The 17,761-nt window shown below is 59.7% G+C and overlaps 2 protein-coding genes across 4 annotated transcripts in view; one reads left to right on the top strand and one right to left on the bottom strand.

Moving 5' to 3' along the window:
• IL21R (interleukin 21 receptor) overlaps positions 1-8,142 on the top strand; it is a 42,339-nt gene extending 34,197 nt beyond the window's left edge. For all 3 annotated transcript variants that reach the window (XM_025854072.2, XM_073888078.1, XM_073888079.1), the window contains 5 exons: positions 2,329-2,474; positions 3,518-3,695; positions 3,973-4,072; positions 5,001-5,085; positions 6,773-8,142. In XM_025854072.2, coding sequence (XP_025709857.1) covers positions 2,329-2,474; positions 3,518-3,695; positions 3,973-4,072; positions 5,001-5,085; positions 6,773-7,540 — 1,277 coding nt within the window. In that variant the 3' untranslated portion in view covers positions 7,541-8,142. The remainder of the gene's footprint in view (positions 1-2,328; positions 2,475-3,517; positions 3,696-3,972; positions 4,073-5,000; positions 5,086-6,772) is intronic.
• A 6,954-nt stretch (positions 8,143-15,096) lies between these two features.
• Positions 15,097-17,761, bottom strand: part of GTF3C1 (general transcription factor IIIC subunit 1) — a 71,409-nt gene continuing 68,744 nt past the window's right edge. Inside the window, exons 35-37 of the mRNA XM_025853781.2 lie at positions 17,556-17,607; positions 16,546-16,738; positions 15,097-16,163 (exon numbers count right to left, since the gene is read on the bottom strand). Of these exons, the coding sequence (XP_025709566.1) occupies positions 15,951-16,163; positions 16,546-16,738; positions 17,556-17,607 (458 nt within the window). The 3' untranslated portion in view covers positions 15,097-15,950. The remainder of the gene's footprint in view (positions 16,164-16,545; positions 16,739-17,555; positions 17,608-17,761) is intronic.

The following is a 17,761-nucleotide window of genomic DNA, read 5'->3' as shown; positions in this document are numbered from 1 at the left end:
TAAGTGTGAGTGAGTGTGTGTGTGCCCCCAAAGGGGAGCGTCCAGGGAGTGGGTGAGAGGCCCGTGCCCAGAGGCATGTAAGTGGACCTCGAAGAAAGGCCTGCCCTTGGGGAGGCTCAGCCCCTGCGGCCTGGTAGCGTATCCCCAGATTCCCAGCAGTGGGGCAAGAAGATAAGAGGACGTCTGTCATTCACACTCTGGGGGTCCAGGTTTGTGCCACTTTGCACACAGAGGGCATGCGCAAAGCTTCACGTATACGCAGACACATCCAGACTCACACACATGCACCCACACACTCTAAATACCCCCTCAGATACACAGATGTCTTACCAACAACTCCTGGCCTGGACAGCTTGGACAGATGATGCTCACGCTCTCTCTCAGACACATGCTGATGCGTGCACACACATGCACACACATGCTCACTTGGCCATCTGGACCCAGGCATGGCAAGCTTATGGAGCAGGGCCACCTTCCTGCCTCTGGGGGAGCTGGGACAGGCAGCATCTCCACCCCTTCCCTGCAAAGCAGAGTGCAAGGCAGAGAAGGAGCTGCTTTGCCTTGCAGGGGGCTCCAAGTCACCGTTCCCTCCGACCCCTCCCTCCTGCCCTCCCTGCCAGGGTCTGAGGCCCACCTATGCCCAGATGTGGCAGAAGGTGGCATTTGGCTCCCCGCCCACTCCGGCACCTTCCTCCTCCTGGGCACCGGGCTCCGAAAACATCCAAGTCCCTCCCTCAATCAGTCCACACCACCCAGCCCAGGCCACACAGGGAAGTGGAGAGCTCCACCCAGCCTGGGGAAGACGGAAGAGGGTTTAAGAATAAGTCCAGTCCAAACAGACCCATGGCTCAAAGACAGAAAAGCCCTCGATGGGGCCCTGGGAATGTGCACCTTCTCCCAACTCTGGCAGAGAAGTAAGCAGCTTTAGAGTGCCTTTTAGCAACCCCTGAAAGCTTCATTTGTTGATTTAATAAATATTTCTCCAGGGCTTCTGGTGCACCTGCTCTGTCCTAGGAGCCATGGGCACAGTGTTGACCCAGGAGAACAAAACCCTGGCCCCAAGCAGCTCAGATCCCAGAGAAGGGGTGGATGGTGAACAGGACTATACAGGGAAATGCAGAAAATGTTAGATGTTGGCAAATAAGGTGGAAGAAGAAGAGAAGAAAGGAGACGGGGGATAGGAGCTTCTGGCTTCTCTCTCGGAAGGGACCTCCTTCTGCTACTGAGTTTGGTCCCCGAGAATTGTCACCCCATGAAAGAGGAGCTGGTACCCTTTTACAAGAGAAGAAACGAAGGCATCTAACCGTGTTGTATCCCGCTCACGTTCATGAAACAAACTTGGGATGGAGCAGAATGGGAGGCCCGGCTTTGACCCTTGCCTGGGAGGCACCCAGGAGGGTGTGGTGCTGTGACTCAGGCCTCTGCCCTTGCACTTTCCAGAAGTCTTGGAACGCAGGGCCACTGAGGAGGGTCAGGCTGCTCTGCAGACAGCCCTGCAGGAGCTCAGTACTCTTCGCTTTCACCATTAGCATTAACGAATATTAATGCTAGTTCATTAGCATTAATGCTAATCAGAGTCTTTGGCTTCTCTGGGAAGCTACAGCTAAAAGAAAATGATGTCATCATTTAGAATAGAAACGCAGAACCGGTACCTCTGGCCCACACGTCCCTTAGCAAGTTTTTGGATTAGGAGCTAACTTTATTCTTTTTTTAAGATTTTTAATTTATATATTTGAGAGAGCGTGTGCATGCATGAGAGAGATTGAGAGAGAGAGGCATGGGCGGGGGCGGGGGTGTATGGGGGAGGGGCAGAGGCTGGGGAAAGGGGAGAAGCAGACTCCCCACCGAGCAGAGAGCCAGACCGTGGGCTCGATCCCAGGACCCCAGGATCATGACCTGAGCCAAAGGCAGACACTTAACCGACTGAGCCACCCAGGCGCCCGGATTAGTAACGAACTTTAATGTTGGAGAGAGCTTTCCCCCATGTGGGGTTCCAGGCTGTTCTCTGGCCACGCTGGTCTGCGGTCCTGCCCAGCCTGAGGGTGGCATCCTGCTTACATGTCCTCAGACCCCAAACCCGCTTTGCCCACTCCTGTTACCCTCCTCCGCCTGCAGCTGCAACTCCACTGTGGTCTGAACTTCTCATTTCTCGGATGCACAAACTGAGGCCCGGAGACAGGGGCTGCCTCGCCCAGAGTCACATGGGGGTACGGATCCCGACGCCACCACCAACACCGGGCCGGGCGCAGAGAACTTCCTGCCACCACGTTCTTCTCAGCTGCGGCCCGGTCTCACCCCTTTCTTATCTTTCTGGCTTTTCCCTTCAAGTCAAGCCGTCCCCCCCTTTCAACGTGACCGTGACCTTCTCGGGGCATTATAACATCTCCTGGAGCTCCAGTTATGATTTCTTCGCGCTGAAGGGCAAGCTGCAGTATGAGCTGCGGTACAGGAAGCAGGGAGGCCCCTGGGCTCTGGTGAGGCTCGCAGACGCTTGGGGGACGGGGGGGGGGGGCGCCGTGCTGAGCATCCAGGGCACGCTGGTGGTAGGGAGGGGGTTCTGAGCGACAGGTGAGCTGGTGACTCACAGCCAAGAATGGAACCAAGGACCCACCGAGGCTGCAAGCTCCCCCTTCTGCCCTCCCACCGCGTGCTGCCTCCCCTCATTTCTCCTTGGGGTGGGAGGCCCCTGAAAATTCTTTCCTTCATGCCCCTGGTTCCTTGATCAGCATGCCAGAGAGGAAGAGGGTAACACATCCTCAGGTTTCCTCCCGGAGTCTAGTAGAGTCACAGCCGAGGAAGTTTCAGAAATGGGGCCATCTGGAGCCTTCCCTGCTTGGCTTGGAATGGCCACAGGTGAAGAGCTCCAGAAGTTTCAATAACAAAGAAAGTCCAGTGTTAGAGGGACCGTTGTTTCCAAGGTGAAGGCTTCTAGAACTATCCTTGTTTAGAGCGTTGGAGAGTTCCCAAAGGGCCCACTATTCAGAACAGTCACGGCTGAAGCCTTCTAGAATGATCCATCCTTCAGAGAGGTCCCAGTTGAAGAATTCCGTACATGTGGTTGTTTGGAATGTCCCCCGTGGAAGGCTTCCAGAGATATCCACTGCTGAGAAGCCTGTGGTCCAAGACTTGCAGAAATGCCCGCTGTTGAGAAGGTCCACTGTGGAACAATTCCAGAAATGACCACTGTCTGGAAGGCTGCTGGTTAAAGATTCTGGTTAAAGAGGGGCCACTGCTACTCCTGGGCCGGTCCCAGGCCTCGCAGGGAGGGTCCCCCTGCCAGGACTGTGAGGGGAGAGCTGGGGTCAGAGAGAAACAAGGTCTAGGCAGTGCCTGTGGCTCCGTGCCGCCCCCACTGAAGTGGACAGGAAGCAAGCTGAGCCTGGTCTTGTGGAGGGAGCGGGGCCTTTGCAGGAGACGCTCAGCCCCTCTCGGGGCAGCTGGGAAAGGGTGCTTCTGCTGGAGGCCGGGGCTGGCCTGGCTGAGCTTGACCCGGTGCATCCTCCCTGGGTGCTGGCAGGGTCCGAGGAGAAAGCTGATCTCGGTGGACTTGAGGAGCGTCTCTCTCCTTCCCTTGGAGTTCCAGAGTGACTCGAGCTATGAGCTGCAGATCCGCGCAGGGCCCCAGCCCGGCTCCTCCTTCCAGGGGACCTGGAGCGAGTGGAGTGACCCGGTCACCTTTCACACCCAGCCGGAAGGTAGGGGTGACTCCTGGCAGGGCGCTCGGTGCTCTTCATAACTCCCTGAAATGGGAATTATTATCCCCATTTTGCAGATGGGAACACAGAGGCCCAGCGAGATGAAGTCTTGCCTGGGGTGGGGGTGGGAGCAGGATCCCAGACCGCCCCACTTCCGGGCTCCCGCGGCCTTCCCATGCCCTCCACACCAGCCCAGACCCATTGCCCCCCACACCCGCCCCACGTGGCCTCTGGGAGAGGTGGGTTCCACTTTACCCAGTGTCTGCTTCCTTCGCAGAGATAAAGGGAGGCTGGCACACTTACCTGCTCTATCTCCTCCTTGTCATCATACTCCCCATCCTGGTCTTCTTAGGCCTGAAGATCCACCTGCCTTGGAGGTGAGGCCAGGGATTCAGGGAGGCAGGGGGAGGGGGTCGGCCTGGGTCACAGCCCCTCTATAACCACCCAGGGTTGGGGGGACGCCGCCTGTCATTGCGACAGTGGTCATGACAATGACGGTGGTGAGAAACAGCTCCTGTTCACTGGGCACTGTGCGCGTCCACCTCACCTTCACCTTCAGGCCTTAGGAGCTTGCCATTCGGGACTTACCTCCCCTGGACAAATGGGGCAAAAAGCAAGGATGCACAGAGCTAGCAAGCAACTTGCCCAAAGCTGCACAGCTCTGAGGTGGAGTCTGCCCCTGTGCTCATGACAGTGACCTAGGCTGTGATCTTGTCCGATGACGTTTACGCTTTGCATCCCCGGGGGGCACGCAGGGCCCCCAGGTCGGGGGGGGGGGAATAATCCACCACCCCCTTCCTTTCTGCTCCAACCAGGGTTTGCTGAGCCCTGGGCAAGGGTGGGGGGTATCTGCACACCCAGCTCAATGTGTTCATCTGCATCCAGAGGCTTTGACAGAGATGGAGGCAGAGAAGCTGGAGGGGGAGAGAGCGCGATGCGAATAATAATGATCACGGAACGCTCTCTGGGTGCTGGGGTGCCGGGGCTCCCCACACCCCTGTGGGACCGGCCCTTTGCTCATCCCTGGTGGTGGAGGAGCAAGCTGAGGCTCAGAAGGGGCGTCATTTGCCCGGCACAGAATAGACAGCCAAGCGCTTAAACTCCGGGCACCTGCATGAGACTTGCTGCCCCCATTTTACAGATGTGGAAGTTGAGGCCCGGGGTAGAGAGGTGGAAGGGAGGTGCATTGAGTGTGCTTTGGGAGGAGCTGAGTGTCCTGCAGGACAAAGTTGGGGAGCCCCTGAGCGGGAGGCCAGGCTGCCCTCTGGGGAATGGTGAGGGCTCACCTCATCTCTGCCCTCCCAGGCTGTGGAAGAAGGTGTGGGGGCAGGTGCCCAACCCACAGAAGTTCTTCCAGCCCCTCTATGTGGGCCAGAGTGGAGACTTCAAGGTGAGTGCCCTCCAGCCCGTGACAAGCCCTGCGGAGCCTCTTACCCTCTGGGAGCTTACCTCCACCCGCACCCCAGGACCCCAGCTCCACCCTGCAGGCCCAGAGCGCCCGGGGCCCCAGCCAGGCCCCGATCTCCACATCTGCAGAGTGCAGGAAATAATTCGGGTGGGGCGGAACTGGTATAACAATGACACAAAATCGGGTAGCATCTCCCAATCCAGGAGCCAGGCTGGGGGAGGGGGCGAGCCCAGTGGTTCCTTGAGTCACAAACTGGTCTCCTGCTTCTTTGTCAGAAGCCCTTGAAACGGAGCAGGTTATGGGAAGGGTCTGGCCCCACCTGCCAAATACACCAACCCCCTGCCAAGCCCCAACCACCTGTCACCCGCCGGCGCCCACGGGTTGTCTGTGCCCATTTACCGCTCAACACCCACCCTGTGTGGGAGGCCCCGCCGCAGAGAGGATGTGGTGACTTGGGAGGGGGGGCAGCCCGCCCACTCCTGCTGAGCCTGGATGTCAGGAAACGTGGACCAGAGCATTGGCTGAGCTCCTGCTCTCTGCCTGGCGCTGCACTGAGCGCCCTCTGCCCCCTGCCCCTTCCATCCTGACTGTGGCCCTTGGGGGGCCGGTGCTCCATCGTCCACAGGGCACCCCTGGGAGACCGAGCCTCCGAGTGGGGAAGTGGCTTTCGTAAGGCAGGGGAGCAGCATGGACTCCCACCCGCACCCCCGGGGGGAGAGAAACCTTCCTCCTTCCTCTGCACCTTCCCTGAAGTTCAGATACCACACCTATTCAGTGTTTACTCCCCTGATACTCACATGTGCCCCGCCCTCTGCGAGGAACTTCCAAGATGTGAATGCATCGACTCCTCACCACAGTTCTGTGCAGTGGGTGCTACTGGCAGATGGGGGGCCTCACCCGGGGCCTGCGATGTTTTCTGAGTCAGCATCCTCAAAACTGGGAGATTCTGGTTCTCAGGGGTTTTCACTGCTGCTCGGATGGAGACCCTATGTCATGAGTGGGACCCCAGGCCAGTGAGGGCGGGGTGGGGGATGCTCAAAGCTTGGGGGCGCTGCTTTGGTCCATCATCGTCCCACATCCCTTACCCACCAAGCACACAGAGGCCTCTCCCAGGGGCTTGTCACTGATTCCCTCCACGTGCTCATTTAGTTAATACACATTTATTGGGCACCGACTGTATGCGAGGCAGTGTGTGAGCCTCCGGGAATACAGCTGGGACCAGAAGAATCGAGGCGTCTGCCCTGGCCAAGTGTCCACTCCAGTGGGGACACCAACAGGAGAACGTTCGTTTTCAAGAAGCATCCCGGAGGAAATGAAACAGGGGACCGGGTGGCAGCTCTGTCGCCCAGACCTCAGGCCCTCCTGCCCCCATGTCCCTACAATTCAGCAATCTTGGCCCCTGCTACCCAGGCCACCGAGCACTGATTGTCTGGCAGGCTACTGAGGGCAGTGGCTCCCTCCTGCAGGTGGGGAAGCTGAGGCCCAGGGAGGAAGCGACAGTGGTGAGGAGGGTCCCTGGAGAGGGGTGCACCATGGCTCCGACCCGTGGCGATCTCTCTATCCTCCCGTGTCTCTGTCTCTTGCTGCCTCTGTCTGGTCTCTACGTCTGTCTGTCCCTACCCTCCTTGCCCCCGTCCTGTCATGACTTTCCCCCTTTTCTCTCTCACAGAAATGGGTGGGTGCACCCTTCACTGCCTCCAGCCTGGAGCTGGGACCCTGGAGCCCCGAGGTGCTTTCACCCCTGGAGATGTTCAACCTTTGCCCACCACAGAGCGCCACCAAGGGGCCGCAGCCCATGCCTCTGCCCGAGCCCACCGACCTGGTGGAAGCCGACGAGGGACCTGAGCCCGACTCCTGCGGCCCGGCCCCCGCCACCACCGGCAGCTTGGGTGGCTCGGCTTACAGCCAGGAGAGGGACCAACCGTACAGTGTACTGTCCATCGACACGGTGACCGTAGCAGACATGGAGGGGCCATGTGCCTGGTCCTGCACCTGTGGGGATGACGGCTACCCAGCCCTGAACTTGGACGCCAGCCTGGAGCCCGGCTCAGGCACCGAGGACCCGCTCTTAGACACCGGGACCACAGTCCTCTCCTGTGGCTGCGTCTCGACTGGTGGCCTTGCCGGGCCGGGAGGCCCTCCTGGCAGCCTCCTTGACCGGCTAAAGCTGCCCCTTGAAGATGAGGCAGGTTGGACCCCAGGCCCGCCGTGGAGTGGCGAGCCCCCCGGAGGGGCATCTGACAGCGAAGCGGGCTCGCCTCCCGCCGGCCTGGACATGGACACTTTTGATAGTGGCTTCGCGGGCTCTGACTGCGGCAGCCCTGTGGAGTGTGACTTTACCAGCCCCCGGGACGAGGGGCCCCCCAGGAGCTACCTCCGCCAGTGGGTGATCATGGCCCCGCCACCCGAGGGACCCGAGCCCCAGGCCAGCCAGTGAGGCTGACCGGCCATCCAGAGCCATTCGGCCCGAGCCAGAGCTGGGCTCGCCTGGGCCATGGGGTAAAGTGGCCTGTGACCTTTGGGCCCCCAGATGGGGCCCCTGAGCCTGGTTGACGCCTGGCGTGCATGTGTGGCCCCAGGAGCGCATGGGTGTGTCCGTGTGTGGGAGCAGGTGCCCGTGGGCGCGGGGGAAAGACGCACATGTGTCTGGGACTGTGTGCACACGATGACAGCCTCCCTCCTTTCTGGACGTGGGGCGGCCCCCCACGGACCCTGCCCTGCGGGGCCTGCCTCCAGGAACCGTGAGAAGTCCCTGCTGTTCCTTTTCATGTCTCAGGGAGACAGGAAGGGGATGGAGTGAGCCCATGGGGACCCTGGCTGTGGGAAGGTTTGTGGGGGCCTGTGGACCGAGGTCTGCATCCCAGCTGTGATGCCCCTGAGCTGTGCCACTTTGGGCAAGCCGCTTCCCCTTTCTGGGCTGGCTACTGGGGGGGGGGTCCCACAGGTGGCATGGCCCCCCTCGGGGAGAAATCGGTGAGGTCACCCACTGTACAGGCTGCAGCAGAGCAGACCCTCAATAAATTCAGCTTCCTTCCTTCAGGGGCCCAGACCAAGCTTGTGCTGGTGGTGGGCGGGGGTGAGAAAGCAGCCACAGTGTGGGGCTGTCCTGCCCACAGAGGGGCACTTGGGGGTGGCTTCAGGCTTCAAGTCAGCCTGTCCCTTAGAAACAGCCCCCACCGGCCAAGATTTGCTGGCTTCTGCTGCCCACTCAGTATTCCCCTTATGCTCCCAAGAAATATTTATCAGTCACGAGTATGTGTGCCGGGTTCTGGGGTACGCGGTGGGGGGGCTCCTTCGGCACTTGTGGTGGAGGACGGGCAGACAGGCAGTGATGACGCTGCCCTCCACTCCTCCGGCATCTTGTTTGCTCATCCCCGGGAATCAGGGGGGAGTCAAGGTCTTGTTGACGATTTCTCAGAGACCCGTTCAAAATGCGAATTGAGACGCTAAGAAAATCCATCTTGGCCACATTTGAAGGCACCTTACTGAGTGAGCATCAGTGCCACAGACTGCATGCAGCTCATGCTTTAACAAACCAAACCAAAACCAGAAACAGCAAACAAGACCATAGGTTGTTTTCTTAGTCAGGGTGCTCACCTTTAGAGGCGTCTTTTACGAGCCCGCCAAGCAGGGTTTGGGAGGCCGAGAGTCTGATTCAGCAGGCCAGCTGGCTCCCAGAGCCCAGGGACATCCCTGCCCCAGCCTGGAACTGCCCGGGGCCCTCGTTCTCCCAGGAGGCCGGGCTGCTGGGCGGAACCCAAAGGGGAAAAGCTCTGGTTTGTCTGTCCTCTTGGATGAGCCTGAGCTACCTGTTGGTGGGAGTCAGTCCTGCAGAAAGCCTCACCGTGACTCATCTGTAACATGGGGTGGTTGGGGGGGTGAGTCCCCAAGAGAGTCCTGGGTGCTTGAAAGTTCTAGAACATCAATGGTTTCAACCATGGGGCTGTTGACCTGGGATCGAAGTGAGGCTCAGTTGGGAGCTCAAGTCCGACACTGGAGCTCCTGCACAAGTGAGCAGCCCTCACCATCCCCCACTGTCACCCCCCGGGGACACTTGGGCCAGGTGTGCTGTGGTTTCACATCCTCCTGCGGCCAGCGAGTTCTAGGGGCCACCCTGAGCCGCCGGCTCCCCGGGGGAGGCAGCACAGCTCTCCTGCACACAGAGCTCTGGGCTGGGGGCCAGGGCTGGGGCTTGGTCAGGGGCTCTAGCCTGGGCCAGGCGTGGCTCCTCACCGACTCTGTCTCTGAAGGGGACTCAGCTGGTAAGCGGGCTGCAAAGAGGAGGCAGGAGCTGGTCCTCCTGGGAGGGTGGGTTAGCAGGAGGTGGGTGGGTGGGTGATGAGGGACCAGTAGGTACATTGGCAGGTGGACGGACAGACCGATGAAGGGATGGTGAAAGGCTAGAAGGAAGAACGCTGATGGACAGGTGGAAACAGATGCTAGAGGCCAGGATCGTAAGTCAAATATAAGGCCCGCGAGAGCAACAACTTCCTCTGTTTTGTTCCCTGCCCTACCTGTAGCCTGGCAATAGGCACTCAAAAAAGCCCGATTTGTAGGGCGTCGTGTGTGCTTTATTCACATGGTGTAGACGCTTCCACCATGGCCAATTTCAAGCTACCAGACAACCCCAAGCGGGATTGGGAAGAGATGTGTGTCATCAACCCTCCTAGGTGGCCCGAGCCAGCCCCAGCACCCCACTGACGGGAGCCCCGGGGGGCATCGGGAGGGGCTGGAGGGCTTCAAGGGGGAGGTGGTGGTTGTTGGACTTTGACAAATGGATAGGACTTGTTAGATGCACCGGCTTTTCTGGCAGAAGGAAGAGCTTGAGCAAGGGCCTGGAGGTGTGACGGAGCCCTGAGCACCAGGAGGTGGGGAAGATGGCTCCTCGTCACCCAGAGTCTGGGCCACAATTGCCAATGACTCTCTTAAGAGAGTCAGGAGGATTGATAGCAACACCCCGTGCACGGAAGCCACGCTCTGCTCCTGGGCCGGCCCTTTTCCATCTGCGGCGTTGGAGAGGGCAGGGCTATCCATGTGACCAATGAAGTGAAGGTGCACAATGGGCCAGAGGCTTGCTGGCCTGAGGTCACACACTGGATTCAAGATCACAGTCAGAACTCAAACTCTGGTCTCCTGACCCCAAATGCAGCTCTTCTTCCCCTTATTCAGCTGGGAGGGACCTAGGTCAAGAGGGAACACCTGTGGGGTGCCTGTTGCTTCTGTTCATGCAGCGTCCTTGTGGGGCAGCTGACCCCAGCTCTGGTAGTAGCCGACAGAGCATTCCATGCCAACCCCACCCCCCGCCACACTGCTGGTTCTGGGACATACACGTGACTCAAACCGGTCCACGTGCTCTTTCTGCTAGGACTGCCAAGCCATAGGGATGGACTGAAGCCTGGGGCTGTGGGGTGGGGCCAACGCACAAGAAAGCAGAGCTGGGAACGGAGATTGAGTCCTGGTAGTATCTCTTGAGCTCCTGGATCCAGCCATGCCCCATGGACTTTGGAGGTACCCAAGTGTGGAAGTCATTCTGCCCTTCATCTTCTGGCCCCCCTGGTATGGTACCACATGACCAGGACTGGCCAGGGAGTTGTAAGCACAAGTGGTAAGTCTCACTTCTGGACCAGAGCATGTACCTGACCATTGTGATGTTCTCCCGAGTGTTGTTCCTCTCTGCCACCAGGAGCTGTGACAAATGAGCTGGTGGCTGCTCCATCAGCCTGGGTCCCTGCGGGAGGAGACGCGGAGAGCACAGCCTCCACTTTACCCGAGATGGACATATATCGTGAGCAAGAAATCAATCCCTGTTGTAACCCACCGAGATCTGGGGGCTGTGTGTTGGCACCGCATAACCCAGCCTGTCCCGACCGGGCTGATGAGCTGAGAGTTTCCCTTTTTTGCTTAAGTGGGTCTTACATGGGTTTGTGTCACTTGCGGTGGGAAGTGTCCTAGCATAATGAGGACTCTCCTCCCAACCTGAGGAAGGACTAACTACATTCAAAGAGGCCAGAGGGCCAGGCTCCATCCCTTCTCACGGGTGACCGTGGGCAGTCGCCTGCTGTCTCTGAGGCTCAGTTTCCTCTTCGTAAAGTGGGGGGCAGCCATCAGCCTCTCGGCTTGCTGGGAGGACCTCCACGTCTGGGAGGAAGGGCTCAGCTGGGATGAGACCCACACACAAGGAGGAGGAGCTGGTGTCTTCCTTTAGGCTCCCCGTTGGAGGGGCTCTTCTCCCTCCCCTGCTTGGGACTTGGTCTGCGGACGGGCCACGTGGGGGCACATCTCACCCACAGCCGCCCAGACACACCATCAGAAAACCAGGGACGGGAAAGACGGAGAAGCGAGCACGTACATGCACTTGCCTCCCGGGAGCCCACCGCACCTAGAGAACAGGAGAAGTACACGTTCTCGACAGGGAGGAGATGCGAAAGGGGTCACCCACGGTTCAGAAGCATCAAGCCACGAAAGGAAAACAAGAGGAGTCGGGTCTCTGCTCAGACGTCACCTTCTCAGCAGGACCTCCCCTGGGCCCCTCCCTCAAACTGCAGCACCCCACTGACTTAGTTGTCTCCCGTAACATGTATTAAGCTCTAACCTGTGTCTTTTACTGATTTGTTGTGTTTACTGTCGGTCCCGCTAGCACGGGGATTTTGTCTGTTTTACTCACCCTGCATTTCAGAGCCTAGAATGGTGCCTGGCACACACACGGCAGGTGCTCAGCAGATGCTGAATGGATGAGCGTGTGAAGCTATCAGTTAACGGCAGAGCAGTGGCTGATGAGGCAGTGGGCAGAGAGAACGGAGGGGACTGAGCCCAGGAGGGAGCCACCTGCCCTGGACCTGGAGATACCACAGAACGGGGCAGAGAGTTGAAGACGGGGGCCTCCCGAGAAGTTTTTGAATGGAGCAAGAGATCCTCTCCCGTTGCTCACCCCGGGGGGGCAGCGAGGGGTCTTTCCCCCGTCCCTGGGGGGCCACAGATCTGAGGGGTTTTAACATTGGTGGCCCCGGAGAAGAAACCTTCTCTTTCTGCAATTTAGGGGGTCTCCTAGAATAGAGCTGGTTGCTCACCCCAAAGCAGCCCCCACCTCCGGCAAGCAGCGTGGCGGGGGGGCATTGGGGGCCGCATGACCTGAGCTGGCAACGCCAGGCAGATAAACCTACTAGCTGCCAGTCTGCAGAAGCTATTTTCTCTCTCTGTGCCTCGATGTCTTCAGACACGAAATGGGCGTACTGCGCAGACTACTTTTCGAGGCTGCCGGGAGGCCAGGAGTTGGTCTGCGTCAAGTGCCAAGGACGGTGTCCGGCACGCTGCAAGTGCTCAGGAAATGTTGTTGTTGCAAGTCAACCACCGCCCACCCCCCCCAATACCCCAGCAAGCTTTTCCCGTTCTCGCTGCAGACACCTGGAGAGCAAGACGACCCGGCCGCGAACCGAGCCGCTGCCGCCACCTGCTGGTGACCACGGGAACTTGGCTGAAGTGGGAAGGGGTGGCGCCAGTCATGTCAGGTGGCTTAGATGGGCGGCCCTACACCATGGTCGCGGCCACACTCTTGCCCTGGGAGTATGGTGATGACCCAAGATGCACTGACGGTTTTTTTTTAATTCCACCAGGGCTGACTTCTGGTTGGGTGGCTGGAAGTGCACCGGGCACTGGACGCTGGGGGTGGTGAGGTGTCACCAAGCAGGGAGATCACACGTGTACACGCACGCCCACATGTACACACACATATACACACAGATGTGTCAATACATGGATCCACATCCATGCACAACTGGGAAATCCCTGGCACAAGCGGGTCGGGGCGCAGGGGAAGGCTGGGTAGTCAGGGGAAGTCAGAGGGCGGAGATCATGCTCAGCCCAGGTCAGAAACGGGGCAGGAGGGGAGCAGGGCCAGCAGCGGGCAGGACATGGTCTGAGAGGACCCCAGACAGGAGGGCAGTGGAGTCTGAGAAGGCAGAGGAAGAGGCTCAACAGGGGGAAACCAGGAAGAGTGGTGCTTACCTTTAGGGAAACGAGGGAGTAAGTCCAGGGACACGGCTGGGGGAGCCCAGCGAGCTTTATCAGGGAGACATTTTATGTAAAAATGGCATCACAGGACCATGTTTTCTAGTGGCACATAAAATGTATGTAAATGCAAAGAAAAAGGTCCTAAGGGGAAAGGAGCCTGGAGGCTTAAGTCTTACTGTACTGTTTTAATTAAAGAGAATGCATTACCCTGTCGCTGATGTAAGTTAAAAGGGGTAAGGACCAAGAGTTGGGGGTGGGGTGAGGACATGAAGGACAGAGCCACGGGTGTCCAGGCCCCTATAGTTCTGGCCTGTGAGCGGCAGGCCAGGGTGAATGGGACGCGTGCCCTCTGGGCCCAGTGTCCCTCCTCCCCCTCCCTGCCTTGTTTGGGAGTCAGTCTGAATGTGAATTCTCACACCCTTCACCGTACACTTTAGTTCTCCAGTCTCCACCACTCCCTAGTATTTATATTTGACACAAGGCTCTCCTTCCTCTCATTTATGGGACTTGCTTGACCCCTGAAGGCATCTGTGCTCAGATCTTCTGGTCTATGCTGTGGTTCCTGAAGCCCTTTGTGCAGAGGTTGGAAGGGCAGAGCCACCTTGGATGGGTGGGTGGATGGATGCGGAGGTGGGTGGATGGGTGGATGGGTGGATGGATGGATGGGGGTGGATGGACAGACAGACATGGACAGATGCACAGGTGGGCAGACGGACGGAGAGAACAGGTCATCCTTGCACAGAATGGCTGGCTGTGGAATGTGGAGCCTGGCCATAGAAGCCCATCTCTCCACTGAAGGGCTGCACCCCTCATCCCTATGTCCCATCTCCCAGACACAGGCCCAAACCATCCCTCAGGCACGGGGACAGAAAGGGAGATAAACTTTGCTGAGCCCTACTACTTGCTTGCACTTGGTGTCCTTCAGTGCCTCTGGTCTTCCCAGGAGGGAGGTAGTCCATCCCCATTTTTCAGATGAGAAAGGTAAGGCTCTGAGATGGGAGTGTCGAGACCGGGTGCCCGTAGCCCCCACCTGTCTTCCGCCACACCATGTGTTCCCAAACAACTGGCATTTGTAAAGCATTTTCTGTTCATAAAGCAGATAACACTCCTTTTTCTACTTGATCTCAAAAAAATCCCCCCACCTTTTTTTTTTAAATACTTGAGTACAAATGAGAGGGGAAAAAGTGATGGTTAAGACTTGGCCAGGTCTCGTCTGTGCTGGGGTTCCCCCTCAGACTCCCTGCTCCGTGCTCCACCCTGTCCCTCATCACCCCGGAGTCTGGTCCCAGGACGGAAACACGGGGCCCCGAGTTGGGCCAGGCCAGGCGCTGCAGGTCAAACATACCCAGATGGGCTGCTTTTGTAAGGCTGAGAAGCTGGCAGGCGCGAGGCTGGGCCCGGGGCTTGGGCAGTGCTGCCTGGGGGCCCGTCCCCACTCCCACACTCCCCACTGCCCCACGCGCTGTCACTGGAGCTCTCCAGTTTTCCGCAAGATAGAAGTCTGGATTTTTTAAAAATGTGAAATGTCCCATCCCATTTTCTAAAAAAATGTTGGCAGCTCCCATACACATACAAAAGAAAGAGAAGGAAAAAGAAAAAAAAGAGAGAGCAAGGGAGAGAAAGGGTGGGAGAGAAGAAAAAGGGAAGGGGGGGGAGAAGGGAGGGGAGGGCCGAAGAGAACGTCCACTGCCCAAACCCAGGCCAGAGCCTGTGGCCCCTGCAACCGGCTGGCCTGGCCCTGGGCGGCCCTGCGTGGCACAGCTGCCCGAGCGTCTCCGGGAAGACAGGGGCCTGGGCCCGGCTGAGGAGGAGAAAGGGCTCTGGAGCAGGGGCAGGAGGGCTGGGCCGAGCAGGGGCAGGTCAGGGCCGCAGCGCCCCCCTCCCCCTTTGGTTTAAGTGGGAGCGTCTATTCCTGGTGGTTCTGCAGGTGAAAGCAGGAAGGCCTCCAGGGGATCAGAGATTCTTTAGGAAACACAGAAAGCTAAATGCATTTTCCTTCACTTTAATTACAAAATAAATAAATACATGCCAAGGGATTTTTTTAAAGAGAAAAGAAGGGAAAAGAACAAACCAACTCTAGGCCCGCTCAGCTCCTCAGCTCCAGCTGCGGGAAAGGCGCCCCCACCCCCCACCCCCCGGTTGTCTTGCGGGCCGACAAGGGGGCCTCAGGCTCAGGGTCCGATGTCCTGCCTGGAGAGGGGTCAGTCCCTGCTGGGGCCCTGGGCGGCAGGACACACAGCCCATTCTGTGACGTGCCCCCCACAAGGCCCTGCCACTTGGGGCACTTGGCCTTTCTGCCATGGTGGCTGGAATCTGCAACGTGGGCTGTGAGCAAGGCCAGCTCCTGACCCTCACTGGCCAAAGGATGACGCCGCCGAGGTCCATACGGAAGGTGAAAGGCGCGGGGGCCCGGGCCGGCAGCTCCGCTCCCTAACGGTGGAGGCCCTTGGAGGCCAAGCCCACCAGGGCCTCTCAGACTCACCACAGCCCAAGTTCCGCAGAGAAAGCAGGCAGCGACGGAGCGCAGGATCCGTGCCTGCAGCCACGGCTAACACGCCCTGGGAACGAGAGAGGGACAGCAGGGACCCAAGCCTCCTGGTAGCTGCTCCCTGACAACGCCCGGCGGGACTGAGCAGGGCCCTCCGTCCGGGAAGCCCCCTGGAGCAGGTGGGTGGGAGGCCCTCTTCCGAGTTCTGGGCCCGAGGCTTGGCACAGACCTGTCCCTGTGCACCGGGCAGGGTGCGGCGCACGCGGGGGCCAGGTGGAGCCCCCCCCGGGGAGTCACGCCCTCCTCAGGCACCAGTGGCGGGGAGGGGGGGGTCGTGGTGACCGCACGTGCCTCATAAGTGGACCCACTTGTTCCAGTTGACCTCGTGGGGGAACACGCGGCCCAACCGCAGGGTGCAGTCCAGCGTGGGCTCGTAGAACACAGTGGGGCTCTCGCTTGGGCTGGAGGGCGCCTGGACCTCTGGGACCCGGGGCTTGGAGAAGAGCGAGACGGTCGCCGGCTTCCTCAGCAAGCACTTCTTAATGCAGCCCAGGGATTCCAGGCCCTAGAGACAGCAGGACACCTAGGGTGACGGGCATATTGCAGACCGGGTCCTCCGTCCCACCCTGGGAGCTGCAGGACCCCAGGGCAGGGGTGGGGGCTGCAGGGGCCCAGGGAAGACAGGTGAGGGGCTCACGGGCCGGCCTGGCGGCCTCGGAGGGCAGCAAGGACACCTCTCTGGGCAGGGCTGAGCAGAGGAGTAAAGTAAGTAAGGGACCCATGCGAGCGGCCTGGCTCTCAGGCTGAACCTAGAATCTCCTGATGGGCTACCCCGCTGGGAGGCTGAAGCAGGGGCCCAGGAGGAGGGAACAGTGGTCAGAAGGGGGGCAGGTGTTGGGGGGGGCAGGGAGCTGCGGGGAGGCCTGGCCAGCCCAGCCTGGCTGCACCTGGAGCAGCTCGAGCACAGCGATGGGCTGCAGGACGCCCTGGTAGTGCTGCAGCAGGCGGCTCTCGGGGATCCCGGGCCGGGTCATGATGTGGTAGAGCACGGCCTCCATCATGCCCTTGCACACTGGCACGTTCAGGTGGCCGTCCACGATGCGCCACGGGCGGGCGATGAAGGAGATGTTCTCACAGTCCCTGCAGGGGCGGCATGTGGGCGTCAGGCTTGGTGGGCGAGGGGACACGGCTCCACCGACGGGACGCTGAGGCTCAGGGTGGTCGGTGCCCGGCCCCCATCACAGGGCCGGGGCTCCTGCTCCTCCACAACCCCCTGCCCATCTGGAATGAGCAGTCCCTACCCCAGGGCCCAGGGTCGCCAGCTGAGGGGACCCACTCACACTCAGCCTTAACCAAGGCCGTGACATGCCAATGTCCCCCTCAGTGCAGGGGAGGGGGACGAACCGAGCTCTGGATGTACCAGCTCCATCCTGGTCCCAGGGGCAAGGGCTGACACCACATCAGGTTAGAGTTCGCAGAGGTCTTTATGCAGAAGACCGACTTCTGTGTCTTAGCAGTACCCCCCGTTGCCCCAGTGACTGGTCTGCCACACGGGGTCCAGGCATGGGAGGGGCCCAGGACCAGCTGGACACCTGGCTCTGACTGCCATGACCGGGAGGGCTGCATCGGAGCCAGCGGCTCACAGCCCCGGCACACGTGTGGGAGGCGCCCCCTCACCAGGAAGCCTCCCGTGAAGCCCATGGTTCCAACGGACCCACGCACTGCCCAAGTCTACACCTCTGGCCCTTGCCCGCTCCCCATAAGCAGCTCCTGCCCTGTTTCCCCAGCAGGTGGGAGGACCAAAGACCGACACGTTTCCAGGTCCCCTGGCCGAGAACTCCCGCACCGGACTGTGCAAGATCTCCATGTGATCATCACTACTGGCACCCGGGGACCGACTCCCCACCCTCGCACCCGCGCCCCGCGCCAGGCCGCCTGGATCTGGGCACACACTCACTTTTCCCGTGCCGCTTGGGAGAGGCTGCTGGCCACAGTACTCTCGGCCAAACCTGACAGAAGAGGGAGAGGACGTGAGACCCAAGAGGCAGGAGTCCATCTCTTCCTCTTCTGTTCATGCAACACGTCCTTCCGGGCTCCGGGGATAAAGCCGCGAACAGAGGACCAGCAAGCCCAGTCCTCACAGCACCCTCGCCCCCCGAGAAG

This window comes from Callorhinus ursinus, unplaced genomic scaffold, assembly GCF_003265705.2.
Source record: "Callorhinus ursinus isolate GAN/ISIS: 27379988/994484 unplaced genomic scaffold, GSC_fseal_2.0 scaffold87, whole genome shotgun sequence".
Taxonomy (NCBI): Eukaryota; Metazoa; Chordata; class Mammalia; order Carnivora; family Otariidae; genus Callorhinus; species Callorhinus ursinus.
Note: the sequence above shows the minus strand (reverse complement) of the source record. Positions and strands in the feature narration are given on the sequence as shown.